Source organism: Melanotaenia boesemani, chromosome 13 (assembly GCF_017639745.1).
Source record: "Melanotaenia boesemani isolate fMelBoe1 chromosome 13, fMelBoe1.pri, whole genome shotgun sequence".
NCBI classification, from domain to species: Eukaryota; Metazoa; Chordata; class Actinopteri; order Atheriniformes; family Melanotaeniidae; genus Melanotaenia; species Melanotaenia boesemani.
In genome coordinates, this window is record NC_055694.1 from 16,214,746 (window position 1) to 16,235,275 (window position 20,530).

Genomic DNA, 20,530 nt, shown 5'->3' on the forward strand with positions numbered 1-20,530 from the left:
AGCCAGCCAGCCAGTGACGTATTTAAAGGGGAGGGCTGCTTCCTGCACGCCCTCCTCCCCCCCTCTTCATGCTGCCACCGAGGTCACGGCTCTGTGGCGTAAATAAAACGTTTGCTTAGTTACATTATCAAGAGAAAGTGGACGCCATTTACGTAAAACTGTACTTTTTATGTTAACTGTTATTTAATTGTGAATATAACCTATAAGTCCGCATAATGATGCCTCCAACAGACTGATGGCAGAAAAAATAACTAATTTTACTGTCTATACTTAAAAGATTAAGATTAAAAATCGCTTATAGATGTTATTATTTATTATCAACTTATTTTGCATGGTTTTTATGGATCACTAAAATCAACCTTATTTGATGTCGGTATGTAACTTGCTTTTGGTCATAGGCTATAAAACAACAGTCCTCTGACCACAGTCTCATAAAATGCTTCCTATCAATCAACAAAGGCAGAAGATAATCACTTTTATATATCTTACTGGTCGGTAGTATCAATTATTGGTTATCTCCTGATATTTTATGATAGAATGCATATTTTATTTTGCTGTTCTTTATCTATTACTAAAATTGTTTTGTAGTTTGTTGTAGTTGGCGTTTTGCCTTTTTAGGAGTAATTCACTGATTCTGGTTTTCTTATTCTTTTTTTTTTCTTCTTTCTGGGATAAATAAGTGTTATATAAATTGGTTAAGTCCACATTCCTCAGTTGCTCTTTAGACCCAGGGGTTTACGCTTGCTAAATAATCTGTTCATGTATTTGGCCATGTTTTGGCACAGTTACAGAAAATCTTAATTGTTTAAAAATGATCAAATAAAAGAAGAAATGGTGTGGTTGAAATCACACATGAAAATATGTTTGGAGAGTTAAATGATCCGAAGTAAGTCTGTATTTGATTAGAAAAACAACAGAGCGGCTCTTATATTCGGTTTTGCTTTCATAACCTTTACTATGATTTTTATGCTGTCAGGATGTTTAGCTCTAAATGTCTTTGGTAACTTCCTTTAGAATTTGACTAGGTTTACTATTTACTTGTGAAGTGTGTGAATGTGTGTTTATGGAAAACTGTTTGGAGGATGGTGTGCTGCTCAACTGGTTGAGTATCTACCCCATGTAAAGAGGTTCATGGCCGGTGGCCCAGGTTTGTGTCTCAGTTTGGGACCCCTTGCAGTATCTCCTTCTCTCTGACCCTTTTTTTTGTCACTCTACTGTCAAATAAAGACCACTAGATCCCACCAAAATGTTTTCCTTTTAATGGATAGGAAAACAAGGTAAGAACTGAAATACAAAAAAAAAAAAAAAAAAAAACTAAACAAAAAAAAAAAACAAACAAAAAAAACAAACAGGATGTAGATGACTCCTGAACTCTCTGTGTTGTTCAAGCAAATCAAACAGGCCAATCACACCATCCAAATTTGATGATTGATCGAGTCCTGATGAGTGTGCGCAAACATGACCATATTACCCCTATATTCTTTTCACATTATATATATATATAATGTGAAAAGAAAATCAGGACCCTAGCTGCAGAACACATTCTTCAACAGCTTAGTCAAAATGACTTAAAACAACTGACTCCCCAGTTGCACCATCAGCATGCAGCATCCAGAAACTAAAACCACAAACCTAGGTGTAATGGGAGTGGTTTCCTTAACTTCTGTAATGTTGCTTTCTGTGTGGGAGAACATTTTCTTTATAATGTATCATGAATGCTGCCTGTGCCCCACTAACACATTCATCCCTCTCTGACTGAGGGGATTCAGGCTGCAGTCAGATGCGTTTGGGACTTTATCAATGCTTGTTTTTATCAGCCATCTTTTTGCTGGCACTCCACCTGATCTGTTCCTAAACCCAATTGTGTCTCCATAGTCCCCCCTGTGGCTTTATCTGTCCTTTATCAGCAGTGTCCAGTTTATCTACACACTTCTTCAGTGCATGTCATCTGCTAAAGAAATTCTTCCTTCTCTGCTGAGCCACCAGGAATGATCCTGCTGTGAAAAAGATTACACATGGTGGGAAAAAAGAGGGAGACATGAGTTGGGTTTCTGCACCTACTGATGGGAGTTTGACCTATCCAAACTTAACTCCCCACCCCCCACACAGTGTTAAAAATAACCTCCTCTTCATCTGACTGACCAGACAGACTGGGACGTTGTAGGAGCATTATCTCACTGGAGTGTTTTCAACAAGCAGACAGAAAACATACACACGCTTATGCAAGGATGCATGCACGCACACACACACACTTACAAAGAGGAAGAGCAAGCATGACTGACAGAGAAAAAAAACATTGTCATGCAGATCCGATACCATTATTTTCACTACATACTTGACAACATTCTTGAAGTGTTGCAGAATTTTGATTCTTGTTTGGCATCTTGTACTTTCAGACAACATCCTGCACCTTGGAGACATTGAAGTTTGAATATGGTTTGTCATCAGAGCATTTGTAATGCTAAATAATAATCACTAGCAAAGTTTTGTAGCAAAGTAATTTTTTTGGTAGGGGGCAAGTACTTTTTGGACCACCTTGTCCCTCAAAGTTGGTGCATGCCTGAATGTGAATGAGGGTGTTTTAGAAAACAGTGCTTGAAGGGATTTATCGCTTTGTAGACTCTTCCAATTGGATTTGATGATCCTCCTTATTTGTGATACTTTTTCACTGTACGGTGTCACAAAACACAATCTTGGAAAACAGTGTTGTTTCTTTTTGTTCTGGAGTAGCTGTTTCCTATTTAAAGACCTTGCCTTTTGCAGTGATTTCCACAACTTTACCTTAAAAAGATGTTCTCATTAAATGAAACTCTCCACCATGTCTGTGGCCATATAATAAAAAACCTCTATGCTACACATACACTGTTGAAACTGACCAAATGGAATGTTGTCTATTAAAGACTTGGGATGGAAACTGTCTGCTCTTAAAATTGTGATTCAGCTTGTTGATTTTTTTCCTCTGCATTGTCCATTTTCATGATTCTAATACCCACCAAAATTTCATTTTAGCTGTATTTCAAAGACAGTTTTAATGTTCTGTGGGTGTTGTTCAAATCTTTTTTGCAATGTAAAAATAAACACTTTCAATCATTTTAAAAGCACTCTGGAGAGTGCCTTTGATCTTTTTTGTAGGCTATTTCCCCAAAAGAAAAGCAAACATTTTTTTCACTTCAAGTAAGAAGTCCTACATAAAGTAAAAAAAAAAAAAAAAGTCTGCACACCTGAAGGATCAAAACAGAACCTTTACAGATCACTACAAGGACTCAGAAATGCTTCCAAAATAGTTGGTTTCCATGTAATATGTTTTGTTTGAAAAAACATTAAACATTTTTGCTGTAATTCATATTAAAGTTAATCATAAATAATGGGTAAGTGGTTTTAATCTTTGCAGAAAAATCTATATTGTAAATGAAAAATGTTTCTGAAAAGAGTATGAGTAATTGTGCCATCATAGATTTTCCATTAGGTTATGATGCTGGGGGACTTGAATAAGTATGAATAAGAAACAGCCTGTATGACTGACTGGTGACCTCTGCTGGAGGAACTGGGAAATGCTGACATTAGATCCAAATACGAGAGACCCCGAGATAAAAAAAAAACAAAACAAAACAAAAAAACAAACAACAAAAAAAAAGAAGAAAAAAAAAAAAAAAAGAACCAAAAACAAAACAAAACAAAACAAAACAAAACAAAACAAAACAAAACAAAACAAAACAAAACAAAACAAAACAAAACAAAACAAACAGCCACTCTCGGTTTGCCACTGTAGGCTGGTCGCGGACTTTTCACACTAGTGCCAACTTCTAAGACAAGAAAAAATGCGTAGGTTTGCACAGATTAATCTGCACTATCAAGTGTGGAAATAGAGGACGTAGGCTATACCATGTAGGCTGTAACGGACCAGGTTGATCTTTCGCTTTGGTTTGCGACATGCTTTGGAAAAGTTTTAGTAATAACACGACACAGCACGCAGATGCAAATGACAGTAGGTGGACAGTCTGCTTTTGCGAGTGCTACAAAGGGTTGCTTGCAGCTGCAGACGAAGAGGTGCTGTAATCAGAAACGTTATTCAGGCATGTTGCTGCTTCACAGTTAAGGCTTCATGTATTTGTATGTTCTTAGAATGTAAAGTCCAGTTAGTATATTAGTAGGCTATACAAGTATACAAAATATACAAGTGCCACTGTCTTAGTGGTTTATAATCGGCTTGCCATTCTTTTCTTGATATAGCCAATAACTCTCCAGATTGCTTTATTTCGATGTCAACACAATAAACTGGAAACTACATTATAAAAACAGAATTTACAAAACACAGGAAAAACATCTAAGCTTTAACTTCCCGCTTTTCTTTGGCAGAATAGCTGATGAATAATTTATGCTTGACACATAAATAATACTGGAACAGTGGAAATAAAGAAACAAGACCAAATGTCTCGAATTAAATACGTTTTCTTCTCCGGACTATGACTATTACATTGACTAAAAGCCATGCCGAATCAATTATGTTTGAACAGCTAAACTATCCGCCACAAAAGACGTATTTAGTTTTTTCCCCTTGTTTGTATAATATAACATTCAGTGAACTCATCACTTTGCGTTGAAAGACCAACCCGTCATATATGTTTACATAGCAAATGACACAAAAACATTTCATTTCAGTGTTATGTGAGATAAACATTATTCAATCAAACTACTCTGCATTTACCTTCAGCATAAAAAGCTGGTGGTTACTCTGGTGGTGAAATGTATTCAATGCATTTCCTACTTTCTCTGCAACTTTTTACGTTATGCTTAAAGGGTGGTGAGTCGTCCTCCACAACGACACTTTGATCTTTTCCCACTTTTATAACGTCCCAAAAACAAACAAACAAAAACAGTCAAGAATAACTTAATCTGTTTGTTTGGAGGGAATAACTCTTGCTCTACCATAATGTCCTAACAACCTCTTCTGCAGCTCACACAGAACCAAAACAAAGCAACACACACGGCAAAAGATGTGGCCTAACTTTGTTTTTGTTCCTTGTGGAAGATCTGCCACTATGGTTCAGACATAGTCTTTAGAAAGTAATGATACTGGGGGGATTTTTACTATTAATTAATCGTAGCTTTAATTCTGCGATCACGACTTCCCTTTATGCAACTTCTGTTGGAATGTGGTGCAAAATCTCTGTATTTCAGTGTTCATCATTCTGGTCTGGTGTAGACCTGCTTGAGCTTCTCAATACTAAAGTTACTGGCAAAGTCCAGTTTGGAGAGTTTATCTCCCCCACTTATTATGGGGTGGGCTGTTGGGTTTTGGTATCAAAACTCCTTTATGATATTGACAGTGGTTGACAGGATCTGGGATACACACACAGAAAAATAAAAAAGAAATCTAGGTTATCACAATTCACGTGTAAACAGGAAGATGTGAATGGTAAAGGTAAAAGTAAATGATGACAGAAACTCCCCTGGTAATAAATAATGCTTATTTATATGCGTGCATCTAAGTGAGTTTGTAATAGGTTGACTTACTGGGTGGAGCCTGATCCTGAGGTGGACATGGCTATTAGTAAGGTTTTACGAAGTCTTGTCCTTTGCTAAATAAAGATGGTCACAGGATAGGTCTTCTACCTCCAGCCGCTGTCTGTGGCAGTAGGCTCTCTGGTGATACTGGAAAATGAACATGCTGACCATCAGCACAACACACAGCAGGAATACAGGCCCTGCAATGACTGCCACCAGCTCCACTGGTCCCAAGGTGGGACCTGGGTCTGGCCCATCCCCAACTTTTGTAGGGACTAGAAGGGAAAACAATAAAAGCAAAAGCAAAGGGTGAATAATTCATTGTTAACAGACTAAACACAGTCAATACTGAGCTGGAGGAGCTGTGATATTTGGTGCTGGTGGCTCACCTGGTCCTTTCAGGTCAATACTGTTGCAGTAATCTGTATAGCAGCAGTGACTGTTGAAGTAGCCTTAAGCACTCATACAATAGACAGGCTTTCCAGGAGGGACCAGGTTGTCCTGGTTGATGCAGAGGCGCAAATGATGCTCCTTCCCCTGATTATAGTAAGTTGAGGTCAAGCAGGCACCATCTGTTTCACACTCATAGCCTGTCTTCTCACAGCTTGTGCAGTTACAACGTAACGCTGACGAGAAAGAGAGTTATGCAGATTATTAATTTCATAAACACATAAAGTAATAATAATAATAAAAAAAGAACAAAAACAAACAAACAAACAAACAATTAAAAAAATGGTATCACTTCCTTTTTCTGTCCAGCGGGGTGTGAGCTGACACTACATGATCAACCTTAATGTTGAGAATGTCCCATTCAATTGCAGGCATTTTATGGGATCTTAAGAGTTCAGCAGGAGCTGCTAGACGGCCCTAGTGGCCCTGAAACCAGATCCCTCACTGCAGATGAACCCAAACACGCATGGTGGAGGCAGACCTGCCCAGTGGGACACACAAAGTGAAACCCAACAAGGGGAGAGAACTCCAGCCAAATCCCCAATGCAGCATTCTGCCCCATTCCTCTCTTCTGTCTTTCTCACAGAGACACAGAGAGCTGCTACTGTTCAAGTTAATAAGACAACAGTTTTATTAAATGCAGCAGCCTCCTGGACAAGGGACCCATTAAAAGTGACACAATGGAACTTCTGCCACTGACTAATAAAACTAAGGTGGTCCATTCAGGTACAAGACAATGCAGTGAGAGGATGCTCACTGGTGGAGACAAAGTGGGAGAAGGTCAGTATGATGTCACAGTGTGAGGACAACAAGCTAACCACACACACACACACACACACACACACACACACACACACACACACACACACACACACACACACACACACACACACACACACACAATTATATATATATATTATGTGAAAAGAAAATAGGGGAAATATGGCCATGTTTGCGCACATTCATCTGGACACTAGCTGCAGCAACACATTCTTCAACAGCTTAGTCAAAATGACTTAAAACAACTGACTCCCCAGTTGCAACATCAGCATACAACTTTCAAGAAACTAAAACCACTAACCTAAGTGTAAAGGGAGTGGTTTCCTTAACTTCTTTAATGTTGCTTTCTGTGTGGGAGAATATTTTCTTTATAATGTATCATGAATGCTGATGTGTTTTTCAGGAAATGTGGAAGGTGGCTGTCAGTAATATTTCTCAACTGTTTGTGTGTGCACATTGTGTGTGTGTGTGTTGTTCTTTAGGAGGTGAGTGGGAAAGTGGCAGGAACTCTAAGCCAAGTCTGTCCAAATTCACTGAAGTTCGCATGCAGATGGAATTTCCTGCAGATTACAGAGAAGTGAAGCAGGCTCACTCTGATAAAGACAGAAAACGTGTTCAGGCTGTGCCACATCACACTAATCTGCAACATTAATGGAGCAAATCGTTGTACGAAATAACCCTGATGCTACAGATGTGGGTTTAAAATTCACTTCCTAAAGGTTTTCTAACAATCATATGTGTCCTCATAGTCTGTGTATGAGGAGAAATGAGAAAATTCTGTCTCCTCTCTCACTTGCTTGCTCCACTTTTTAGCGAATATGTGCTCAAACAGTTTAGTCTGAGATCTTCCCCTTTGTGACCTCATGAAGAGAAATAACCATTCACTCTGGTAGTTGATACTGTCATTGACAGTCATTGAACATCCTTGATCTGAATCAACTTGCCTTCATAGCCATCATGGAGTTGCAGTGTGTGGTAAGACAGATGGTCCACAGACATAAAAACAGAAGCTTAGGAAGGAAACCAAACATGGCCAGAAACCTGTACATTTGCTTCTTGTGTCTGACATGAATGGTTTGTGGTGTACCAGGAGGTTGGTTGTGGCATGAATGCACAAATGAATGCAATGAATGAATGAATTCTTTAAGCAACAGCACTGATGAAATTACAAAAGGGAATTTTCTGTTCCAGACTTAAAGCTGGTGATAATTTATCATTATGTAAACACCATGTTAAGTTAAAAAAAGTCCTGGTCAATGGAAAATTCAATTGCCTGAGAAATTACTGTACAAAATGACGTAATGTTTAATGTACCCCAAATTGGTAGTAATCCTTTGTGGTCTAACGTCAGTAATGGCAGAGCTGGGTGGGTCAGGCTATGCTGTCTGCTGTGGCAATTAAGGCTCTGCGCCTCCAGGCCAACAGAGGTCATTAACAACACTGATTATTATCCAGAGGAAAACTAGACCACCCCAGACCTGACCTGACCCTGACTGGCTCAGTGTCACATTATAGAAACTGCTGATAAACACAGATTTTTAGGGAGCTGGTGTCTGGACCAGGAAAACACATTTAGACATAGGATGTGTTGGACATTAATTTAAACACTGTTTAGCTGCAACTTGTAAAAAAAGAAGAAACAAACAAACAAACAAAAAAAAACAAAACAAATATATTTGATCAAATATGCCAAACATAACACACACACACACACACACACACACACACACACATATATATATATATATATATATACCATCTTCCACTGTTTATGTGACTGAAAATATCTGTCATGTAGAACCATGAGCTTTAAAAAAATAATGATGACATAAAAATAATCACATTATAATTCCCTCTGAACATTGCTGATTCAGTTTTAATAGTCGAATTCTGGAGTTTACCGATTCACTGTACGAAACAAACAGCAGCAACATAAAGTTGTTTGTTACAACCATTTGAAGAATGTGTACAGTCCTGATTAAATCAACACTCATGACTGACTTTGTATTAAACGCAAATTTATTCGGGGAACAAACTCTGTGTGACTGAGTTACTCTAACACAATTACTTAAATTGTGAACTCAAATAAAGTGTCCTTTTAGCAGAGACAGACAATAGTTTTCATGAATATGGTATAAAAACAACTGTAAAAGTCTAATAATAACCAGATGATTATGATTTAATGATATAAAGTCAGTTGTAAATACAATATTTCTACATCAACCTATATATAAGCTTACATTCAAAGTAAAGAAGACAGGCATGACCTAGTCTTCTAAGGTAATGATAATGGACATGTCTGATCACTAAAGTTTCTTCCTTTTGACAGAGAAAGTTTGAAGGGAAACAAGGGAAGAACTGAAATAATAAACATGTGGGTGCTGGTGACATCCAACATCTCTGTGACGTCCAAACAAACCAGGGGACTAGTCATACACGTCTGTCATTCCATAAGTAATGACTGATCTTTTATCAAACAAAATATCTTATTGATTATAGCCCTAAAGTTCAGCAACTGTTTCATTTATTCTAATCTTCACCTTCCTGTTCAAAATCTATGAGGCCACTTTGGTTAGAATCTACAGCAAATTGATCGGTTCTCTTTTTCCCCAATGTATATAAAATCAGTTGCAGTGTTAAATTATTAAATACTTCTGTTTTTAAATGATGTTTTCTTAACAGAGTTGTACCTGTAGTGATCCTGTAGTGATCTCCATGCTGTGTTTTTAGTACTTTTCTTCAAGTAAAGGATCAAAGTACCTCTTTCACATCCGTCCCTACTTATTTAAGAAATTCCTTGTGGTTTATATGGATTGATAAATGTAAGACAATTCAATGTAAATGACAAAAAAACAAAACAAACAAACAAACAAACAAAAAACAAAACAAAACCGTAAGACAACTACAACCTGTTTTCTAAATGAATGTTTGCTAGTCTGCTATCTGATGACCGCTGCTGGTCAAGGCAGTTTATTTTTTTTATTTTTTGCAATAATTACAGGTCAAGAAAAAACAAAAACAAAAATATAACCCTACAGCAGAGCACAACAATTTGAAAAATACAGTCCTTTATTCAAGATATACAGTATTACATGTCTCTCTGTGAGCTGCATTACTGATCATAGTGATTGTAGACTTATATTTTAGTCATACAGAGCTGTAAAAAAATAATTTGAAAAGGTGTGTGATAAAAAGTATATAAAAAGTGTTTTTTGGTTGAATAATAGACAATAATAACATTAACCCTCTTAAAAATATTTACAATAATCCATATTGTAAACAAGCACTGAACCCATACAGCGTCAATGCTGTTAGAATATGTACAGTCTGTGCTGAAGATAATAAATGTTCATTCTACTCAATTTAAATATGCTTACAGAACATGTAATGTGCTTTGTTGTAAAAATATTACGTTTGCTTTATGTATCTTTAAGTGGTTTTAATCATGGTTGGAAAACCCATATTATAAATGAAAATGTTCCTGATAAGGGTGTGAGTAATTGTGCTATCATAGATTTTCCATTTGGCTATGATGACTAGGTTTTTATCCTAAAAATGAGTAAGAAACACAGCCTGTATAACTGATTTTGACTCATGCTGGAGGTACTGGAAAAATGCTGTCATTAGCTCCAAATATGCTAACAACATGCAATTTGTTCTGCTGGGAGGTGGTGCAAAATCTCTGTCTTTGACAAACTAAATTTTTTATACAGAAAAAAAAAAAAAAAAAAAAAAAATCCAGATTCTTTAAATAATGGTTTTTATATGAAGATGATGTCATTAGCTCCAAATATGCTAACAGTATGTAAATCTCTGTTTTTGGTGTTTTGTCTTTGCTTCGCCTCGATGGTCTGGTCTAGGTGTCCCGCTTGAGCTTCTCAACACTGAAGTCATTGTCAACGTCCAGTTTGGAGAGAGTTTTCCTCACTCGCAAGGCTGTGAGCCGGGCTGTTGGGTTCTGGTACCAACACTCCTTCATGATCTTAACAATAGTTGACAGGATCTGGGACACACAGAAAAATGAAAAATAACACCAGGCTGTCACAGTGTGTTCTTATGTCTTAACAGGAGTATGTCAATGGTAGAGGTGAAAACAAGAGATGATGGGAACTTTTACATTCCTGAAAATAGACTGCACTCATGTGCATATGTGCATCTAATGGTGCATGTGATATGCTGACTTACTGGGTGGGAGTGGAGCCTGTTGTGCAGACTGGGCCTCTGCTGGTCCACACACACCACCTTCTTCATTTCCTCAAAGCTGGGATCTGTGGGAACAAGGTCAAAAAAAGGAGGACGGTACTCTTCTACAATCCCTGAAAAAGAAACAAAAAGATACAAATTCATCCACATTTTATTCTTTTGTTTTCATTCAAGAACAAAAAGATCTGCCAAATAATAATTTTGACTGGAAAAATGCAGATTGTAATGCATGTCATGAGATGGACAAAAATCCCATTTCATACCTCATTATTTTAGTTTTAGTAGTCTTATCTTCTCATACATTTTCAGTACATACATTTCTCTTCATGCAAAGCCTGAAATAGCACACTTGAACTCGAAGATACACTTTAGTGGGAGTTTTATAAAGTATGTTTGACTAAACAGGGAGAGCAGGGAAGATAACATTTCTCTGGTGACTAAAAAAAAACTGCTTGAAGGAAACACACAGCACACACACATAAATGAGAAGCCATCTGCACATCTGCTTTAAGCATGTGTATGCATCTTTCGCTCGTGCATGGCTGTGTGCTTGCATCTATGATTTGCGTGCACGGGCTTCTGGACTATGTAGACATGAGTGCTGACACAAGATAAGACTGTTTATAATTACTGCAGTGCTAATCATGAGAGAGGATAGTCAAGACAGACCCAGGCTAGAAAAACACTAGACTGATGAGAGACATGGGACTAATGGCTTCTGATGTATATTCTTCCACAGTTAGACAGACTTGATTGAGGAAACACGTTTTCAGTTTGATTTGTGGACTGAAAATACTTCAACATCTACAGGATTCAAAGATATATATGTAAACTATTTTTGAAGAAGATTAAATAAATATTTCCATATACCTCTGCAGCTGTGTGCAAAGATAAAATAATTCTGCTATATTATTGTCACCTCACCATTGACAATAGTCCTGCGGGTTATTTCCCAGAAAACCAGACCAAGTGCCCAGATGTCCGTGTGCTTATAAGATTCAAAGACTTCTACACGAATAGTCTCATCCAGGACCTCGGGGGCCATGTAGCGCTTGGTCCCCACACGAGGGTTGTTGCCCACATCCAGGTAGTCATGAGACTGAGAGTGGATCACAGCCAAGCCTGTGGACAGATGTGCAGTAACTTTTAAATTTATAGTGCACACCCATCTTAAATCTATTCCACAAGCAACCTGACCAGCAAACAGACCACAACTAGATGTGTGTTTTATCCACTGTGACTTGCTGTTCTTGCTTCTGTGTAACTCTTACCCAGATCAGCAATGCAGCACTGCCCGTTACGCTTCACCAGGATGTTTCTGCTTTTCAGGTCTCGATGGGCGATTGCTGGCTTTTCCTGGGAGCTGACAATTTCAGTGTGGAGGTGGACCAGACCACAGGCCACCGACAGACACATCCTCAAGCAGCTCTCTGGCTCCAGGCTGCTGTATTGCAGGAAATCATAGAGCGAACCCAGCTCATGAAAGTGGGTGACAAGCCACAGCTGAGTGCTGGAATTCTTGGATGTCATGTCAGAGGCTATAAAACCTAAAAGTCAATAAATAATTTGCTGTTTAAAAATTTTCTTTCACACGGTTTTTAAAATGACACCATGTCATTTTCTTTAGAATACTCATTTTAGATGTCATACCCAGTATGTTGTCATGGCGCAACTGCACAGTATTGTAGATCTCAGTCTCTCTGAACCAGGACTGCTCGTCCCTGGAGGAGAAAATCTTGACAGCTACACTTTCCCCCATCCATGTTCCCCTCCACACCTCTCCATACCTGCCTTTACCTAGAAACAGAAAGACAGGGTTACACACCTAACAAGAAATATTAGTTAAAGAAAAAAAATGCAAAGAGCAGAATCCTTAGTAAAATAGCAGACTGACCAACACACTCAACAAGTGAGATTTGTCTAGCCATCGTCCTCTGGACCAGATATGGAAGCCCTGTCCCACTCCCTGATGTGCAAAACTCATCAAAAATATCCTGGAGGAGGAGGAGACAGACACAAATAGATATAAATGATATACAAACGCTCTTTTGGTACAATTTTGTTTCATGGCAAACATCAGATGTCTCTTACTCCATAAGTGGGGTCATCTCCATTGGGGACCTTGACCATAGCGGCGTCATGGTCTTCCGGGTCTTTAAGTCTGCAGGGTGCATGTCGGAAGCGCAGGAATAGCATCAAGCCACACACACACACAGTAGTGAGTAAGAGTAGCAAAGACACAGAGATCCACAGCTCTGGACGTGGGAGTTCTGGAGATGTTGTTGATGGCTCTCCATCTGGACACACAAAAACATTCAGGCACGCACAAACAGATATATTAATACATTTTGAATAGTTTGAAACAATTCAATATATCCACGAGAAAATGTTTTTCCATTCTTAATAAATGGTGGGAAAAAAGTAGTTATTAAAGGAAACCCTTTAAGCAGCAATTTGCCCCAAGTGACCACAAGGGGGAACCATTTCATATAAAATAATACAAGCTGTGCACTGAACTGTGAAGGCTAAATAACAATAAACTTTAATGCTTAGTGCTCTGCTGGATACTTTTCATTGATGTGTGATAAAAATATTGAAGAAAAAAAAAAAATTTGGGTACTGACTAATATTTGGAGGTGGGGTGATGAAGGCGTTGCACTTGTTGCTTGTGCAGCAGAGGACAAAAAGATTGTTCATGGAGCTTGAGCACTGCTCTTTTTTGTTTTGTTCAAAGAAACATCCCTTCTCCTCGTAGTCGAACAACCGGGAATAGAAACAGTAGTCTCCTTTGCAAGTTCCATTGTCGCATGTGTCTTTGTCATTCTCGCAGATACACAGCAGCATCTCACCATTTTTGTCAACATGGTTGTCTGAGACACAAGAAAAAGCAAAATAACAGCATAGACAGACAATCACTGAGACATCAAATATGTGGCCGGGCTCTGGTAAAAAGAGACATGTAATAAAAAAAGAACTGGGTCACAAAACATTTCGTGTTATTGTTTTAATTTTATTGAAGACTCAGCTTTATAGAAACTTTTGAAAGATTTTTCTCACTTTCTTGAATTATAAACTAGATGATCTGATACTAATGGGCTGCTTAAACGGCCTGAACTCAGGACATAGAGAAAATAGCATAAAACATAAAATGCTGATACAGTTTGTGTGTGCAGCAAAGGCTGCTGGTTTCTGCTGAAACCTGATAGAATTAAAGATGCTGGAGGCAGTTTTTGACTAAGAAGCAGAGAGCTTATGATGTAGCTCCACAAACTCTTCAACTGGTATTAAGACAATCTTCACCTGCCATTCATTTACTTTGACTTTTTTCCAGGTCAGACAGGTAGTAAACACACATCTTGTTTCAGCTTGTTGGTAGGACAGTTTTGGTTTTGTTATTTAAAAGTGTGAGACCAAGTCAAACAGTTTACGTGCAGATGGGAGAATCGAAATATGCTCTTGCATCCCAGATTTAAATAGTTTAAGTAAACAATTTGGATTAAAGCTTTTAGTCCCTAAACTGATATTGAACTGAGCTATAACAAAGTAGAAAAAATAGAGAATTCTTCTTTAAAGGGGAAAATATGTTCTATACATTGCCATAAACTCACCAGCATGAATGATAGAAATCCAAAGAAAAGCTGCAGATAGCACAACTGTAAGCAGACCAGAGCTTCCCATCTCTGTAAAACAGCAGCAAAATAATTAAAAACATTGACCATGCTCAAATAATTTTAACTGAATTAGTATTTTCTTTTTATTAGAGGCACTCTCTGACATTTTAACTGTTGCTTGAACTCAATTTGCAGATGGTAACTTAATAGCGGTGTGTATGAGGAGATGGAGAGTGGTTAAAGAGGGCTCTGAGGAAGTTATGAGGTCAGAAACAACAGTCAGAGGGTCCAGTCTGTCTGCCTGTGCTGTAATTGCATTGGGTGGGAAAAGGGGGCTTGGGGGAAGTGTGCTCAGACTCCAGTGTGTTTGTGTATGTGAGCTCAGACTGCGTGTGGCGCTATGCTACGGGGCTCCAGGCCTGACGACTCCACGACTACCCTGCTTGCAGAGTAAATATTGATGGCTATGCTTCCTGCCATTGAGTGGCCCCACCCGGCTGGCCGGAGAGATTCAAGTCTGCTCTGTTTAGCGCTGCAGTGCTGAGAGTCACGCAAGTTAGATCTGTCAAATACAAATGAGCCTTTTCTTGCTGCAGAACACTTTTGACTGTATCATGACATCAACCGAGCTCAGATGTTATATTATTTAAATAATTAAAATTGACTAAATGCTGTTAAACAACACATAATTCTTACATTTTAACCCCGACTTTTTGTTGTGTTATCACCTAATAAACCTGAAAACTTAAGATTTATTCACATTCTTTTTAGTCTCTCTTTAAAAATACACATAAAAATTACACAATCATCCACAGTCATGTCAACTTATTTTAAACTCTGTACACTATCAGTTTTATTATCAGTAACAAAGTCTTTTTATTTTTCCCTTTTTTAAACATGAAGTTAAGTTACATTCTTTCATCTGAGCAAAACAGATCAAAGCTTCGATCATAAACAGCAGCAGCAAGCTTTTTTTTAAAGCTGCAGTCTGAGATACAGTAAACAGGTTAATGGTTGCAGCTTTTTTTGGTAGATTTGGACGGGGCATATAACCTAAATCTGTGGAAGTGGATGGAATGAGATGGATGCCTCTGTTCTGAGTGTAGAGACAGATGTTACTGAAGCTGACCTTCTTCTTCATCTAAACCTGGCAAAGATTTTCATGTTTCTATTAATGTTTTACCAGTTTCCTTAAAGGATCTCTTAATGCAAACTGTATATATAAAAAGAACCACAGAATACTTACAAAACTTCTTTTCATTTCCTGTCCCAGACAATTATAAAAAAATAAAATATTAACTTCACAAGATGGCAGCCATTCACTCAATAACAATAGCTCAGAAGTTATGCAAACACAAATAGACAAAAACATCTACGAAAGTACACAAAAACTACCTCTATGGTTAACAAATATTGTGAATTTGCTTACAATAAAAAAACCCAAACACATTTTATTATGAAATGTTAAAAGTGTATATTCTGAAAGAAACAGCACAACACTCACAAGTACAGTAGTTATGGCTCTTAGTGTATTTATGTTCACTATTGTGGTCACTATTTGCTAAAAAAAAAAAGAAAAAAAAAAAAAGACAATGCAAGAAACGCTTGAACATTGTTTGCTTTAGTATTTGTCTCCAGGATGGAATTTTGTCACGATGATGCACACAAACAGATTCACACGGTGCTGCCCAGCTAAGCTTTGCAGCTGATTATTATTATTATTGTTTGCTTTTCTCTTGAAAATGTTACACTGACATTTTTTTTTAACTTTTAGATTATGGTTAGATTATTTTGTAATTTGAAGATGAAGGACAAACTGGTTTGCAGAGCTACCCAGGTCACAGTAATCCTAAATGCTTTAACAGAAGCAACTGGACCTCTTCGCTTGATTACTGAAGACATTTAATTTAACTCATAAAGGCCCGACCCATGAAAAAATGGCAAGAAAAGTCCAATTTTTTTTAATATGAGGTCTTTATTTGGCCCTTTAACAAAATGTAACATGTGTGGTTTTCTGCTTTTGGGTATCTATTATGGAACAGAAGACAAGTATCAGATTGTGTTCAACAGGATTTTAAGCAAAGTTTATATCATAAATTAAAGCAAAATGTCTCAGAAACTGTATGTGATAAATATGTCACGTCAGGCTCTTATGGGTTAAGAAGAAATCTTTGAAATCTCCTCAAGCATCAAGAAAAGAAGTCCGCTTGCTTTACTATGCAAGCACTAGGACAGTCTAGGTGAACTAACTGACTATGAAAAATAACCTTATTGCTGTAAGTTACAGTCCAAAAACCTAACTCACTCTTCATTTCCCACACTACTTAACTCTTGAACTTTATTCATCAGGCTGTGAAACTTGCAAGGATCAGCACACAACGCCGGATATCCTCCTTTAGTTTTGATGTAACTTGCTAGATATATTTATATAGAAGCCACAGGAATCCCTCTACTTATACTTATTTCATCACGCAGCGTAAAATGGCACTGAAGGAAAACATTTATCTTTAAATTGCACATATTTCATATCTGTCTTCACATTGAAAACATGCTATAAAAAGAGTTTTTCACATTATTAAAAGAGTTAAATCAAATGTAATATTTCTACTATCTAATAATCTAGTAATCTAATATGTGACAAAAAACTATATTTAAACACTCCTCCTTTCTGGGTTGAACTACTGTCCCAATGTACTTAAAACATAACTACCATTTTTTGAGCTCGCATAGAGCACTTCCTGTGTCACACAGACTGCATGTCAGTTGTGGTAAAGTTCTGGGTTTGGAGGTAGAATAGCATAAACACAACCCCACCCACAGAATGGATTTATTCTCAGTAGAGGAGCTCATTTTGCTAGCTATCATATCATCACCCAAAGGGTCCTGCCATGTTAAAGAGGAGAAATCACATACCCCATCGTAGACAGCCTGAATTTATACTTAGCAGTCTTCCTCTTTAAGCCAGCTTCTGTTTGTCTCCGTTCTGTCCAAAGTTACACCCGTGTGACCCAAGGGGAAAAGATTCATTGTCATCTCTTCCTCTCATCTACACAGCTTTAGACATGAGGAGGCAAATCTCCCATTCCATCTGAATGACTGTGTGGCTACAGTGGTGGATTGTGGGAGCATGGCACAGCACAGTCGTCTTTATCCACCCCTCCACTAGGCCTCATTGCAGCAAAAAACCCTTCAACTTTTTTTGCTGGAAAGTAACCTTAAACTGTGTTACTGTAAAAGCTTCTATCGTGTCATTAAATGTCAGCACCCCACTGAGGCATTTTTAACTGCATCAAATAAAAAAACCTTAAATCTGTAATCTAGTGATTGTGACCATCTGTTAGTTGCAACGGCAGACTGTCATGGTGAGCAAAAGACTTGACTGGGTTCAGCTGCTGGCTGCATGCTCTTACATGCATCTTGTCTGAAAATGAAAGCCTGCCTAGGAAAGGAAATGAGACACACACACACACACACACACACACACACACACACACACACACACACACACACATATATAATTGTGTAAGCTGTGCATACAAAGGTCATGTTGCCTCCAAAGTAAGATATGTAAAATAACAAAAGGAAAGACATAAAAAAATATCAATGCTATGAGGTTTGGGTATATGAGTGATAAGCAACATAGGGGGAAGCAGCAGCTACCTGGAAGGGACAAGAGGCATTATGACCTGCAGTCCAACAGGCCAAATAATCTGTGTGAGAAAGGAGCTATAACTGTGGTGAGGAGGGGAAGAGATTTACATTTCTAAGACGGAGTAGCATATACACATTCTGCAAATTATTTGAACATAAGTCTATTTTTAACTTGTGTATTTTTACAGAAAGATCTTGTTCAAAGCCAGTTAAGGTAGTATTCAGATCATTTAATTGAGTAAGTGTGATGTCAAAATAGAACTGAAAAAATTATTGGGGTAATAGTAAGTAGTAGAAGGTCATTATGTAGCCGAATAACATTTGCCAAGGTATTAACATGGTGTAATTTCATTATTAGTATCAAGGCAATGTTATCTAAGCAACAATGAAATAACAAACAGATACTTCTCATGACTGTTTCATCTAGAAATACAATGAATACATGGCTTCTTCCGACCCCCTTTGGACAAAGACTTTTCTTTTCCTTTCTTTTCCTGTTTTTAATTAGTCTTTTGTTCAAATAAAACTTATAATCAGTCAATCAATCAATCAAAAATTCTAATATATTCTGACTGACACTGGAGTTTTAAGTTAAAACCAATAAGGTTTCCTTTCACATAAGGATTACAAACAGGCTAAAAGTCACCAGTTATCATAAAAAACAGGAATGTAATGCAGTGAACTTTGCATGTAAAATCTGCTAGACTACAAGTTAGCAGGATAAAACCAAAATAAAAATAGTTCAGCTGCAAATATCTCACCATTTTACAGCACCTGAGCAGGCAAAATACTGTGAAACAACATGGGCTGTTTGCATAGAAAAATATTTAAATCATATTAAAATCATTCTGATTAGAGTCTCAGATTTAAGTGTTTACAGAGAAAGTAAACAAAGTGATCTCATGAAACTCTTGAAACACTTTTAACTTGGAAAAAGTGGACCTTCATGCTAATCACCTGATCAAGATAAAGCACTGTCAACAGCCTCCAATAAAATTGTCCATATAGGCCCCCCAAGGACAATCAAGGTTTCACTTTCACCATGCTTCTACCCTTTGAAAAGTTATTGCATCACCCTCAATGTGGTTTGAGGATAAACATGGGAATGCAATAATTAGATTAACTGTGAACATAAAATTGCTCTGATGATCAGATTATCAAAAGGTTTAGATCAGATTAAAAAATAGTTCTGACTGTGCCTGATCTGATCCAACTGAGACGATTGCATGAGGTATTTTTATTCTGATTTCTCAATAAAGCAGTCTATGTAAACTAATCAACTAATTTATCACTGAACTGAATGAATACGGACAATGGCTGCCTAACAAATGTTCATTTCTTTACCAAAACTGGAGAAACTGTATTCATAACCAACATAGACCAAAAGCTGCATCCATCTCTGGTTTTATATTTGGGGAAAAAAATCTGAATAGTTGTGTCTGTAGATCAGATCAGATAGATTACTTCACACCTGTTCACATCTGGAAACACGTGGTGGTGCTGCCGTAGGAAACTTTATCTTCAATGTTAGTGTGCTGCATGCGCAACCATTTGCATTTAAAGAAAAAAAGTCTATGCAAAACATAAAAAAATAATAAAATAAAACAAACAAATATATATATCAAGAAACCACTGCAAGAGGAAAAGCTTTAACTCTACCTGTTTGTAGCTCACCGTTTAACTTGACAGATGCAAGCGCCACACGTCTTCCATATCAGAGATGACTTCAAGTATTTCTCAGTGGCCAAAAAAACGAGCGTTTATAACACAGCTGGTATCATTCTAAGACTAGAGCAGGTCTTTTTATGCGAATGGCTCCGCGGCAGATGTGCCACCCAGGGAGGATTCACATCCTCTCCTGCCTCAAGGACGAACAGCTTCTGAGAAAACGTCTCTTTTCTTTCGAGGTTTAAAAAAATGATAAAAATTATAATTCCACACTTACCAACAAACAAACAAGAAAGAGCTCAAACAACGCGTGAGAAAATGAAAATGATGTTGTAACAGTCTGAGCTGAGACCGGACGACAAAAAGCGAGCCCTTGTCTATCTCATCTCGGTCCAAATCTGTGCAGATAAACCGACAACGTGAACGCAGTCGTGGGTTTGGAACCAGGCTCCTTCCGCTTTGACAACTTCAAAACAGACAGCTCACTGCGGCCCCTTTTCCATTAAGTAAAAACAGTTTTAGTTGTCGTCTACGCCGCTGATTAAAAGGCAAGATTAGAGATTTTTAAATAGTATACACACTTGTCCCACCCCTTATTGTCCCAAAGAGAGTGTGCTCCGGCTGGAATGTGTTCTCTTAGCGGTTTTCCTGTTGCTTGCTAA

At 37.7% G+C, this 20,530-nt stretch overlaps 1 protein-coding gene and 1 pseudogene across 3 annotated transcripts; both read right to left on the bottom strand.

Annotated features, from left to right (window-relative positions):
• Positions 1–5,510: 5,510 nt before the first annotated feature.
• LOC121652031 lies at positions 5,511–7,651 on the bottom strand (annotated as a pseudogene).
• A 2,031-nt stretch (positions 7,652–9,682) lies between these two features.
• On the bottom strand, positions 9,683–20,530 carry acvrl1 (activin A receptor like type 1). 3 transcript variants are annotated; one of them, XM_042004352.1, is made up of 10 exons: positions 19,875–20,530; positions 14,547–14,618; positions 13,563–13,808; positions 13,030–13,235; positions 12,833–12,932; positions 12,589–12,735; positions 12,210–12,485; positions 11,863–12,060; positions 10,921–11,051; positions 9,683–10,738 (listed from the first exon to the last, which is right to left on the bottom strand). In XM_042004352.1, the coding sequence occupies exons 2-10, from the start codon at positions 14,614–14,616 to the stop codon at positions 10,592–10,594; spliced, it is 1,521 nt and encodes a 506-aa protein (XP_041860286.1). In that variant the 5' UTR covers positions 14,617–14,618; positions 19,875–20,530; the 3' UTR covers positions 9,683–10,591. The 3 variants fall into 3 exon arrangements, with proteins under 3 accessions (XP_041860286.1, XP_041860287.1, XP_041860288.1); XM_042004353.1 differs by having other exon boundaries at positions 19,860–20,530; XM_042004354.1 differs by lacking the exon at positions 19,875–20,530 and adding an exon at positions 17,463–17,484.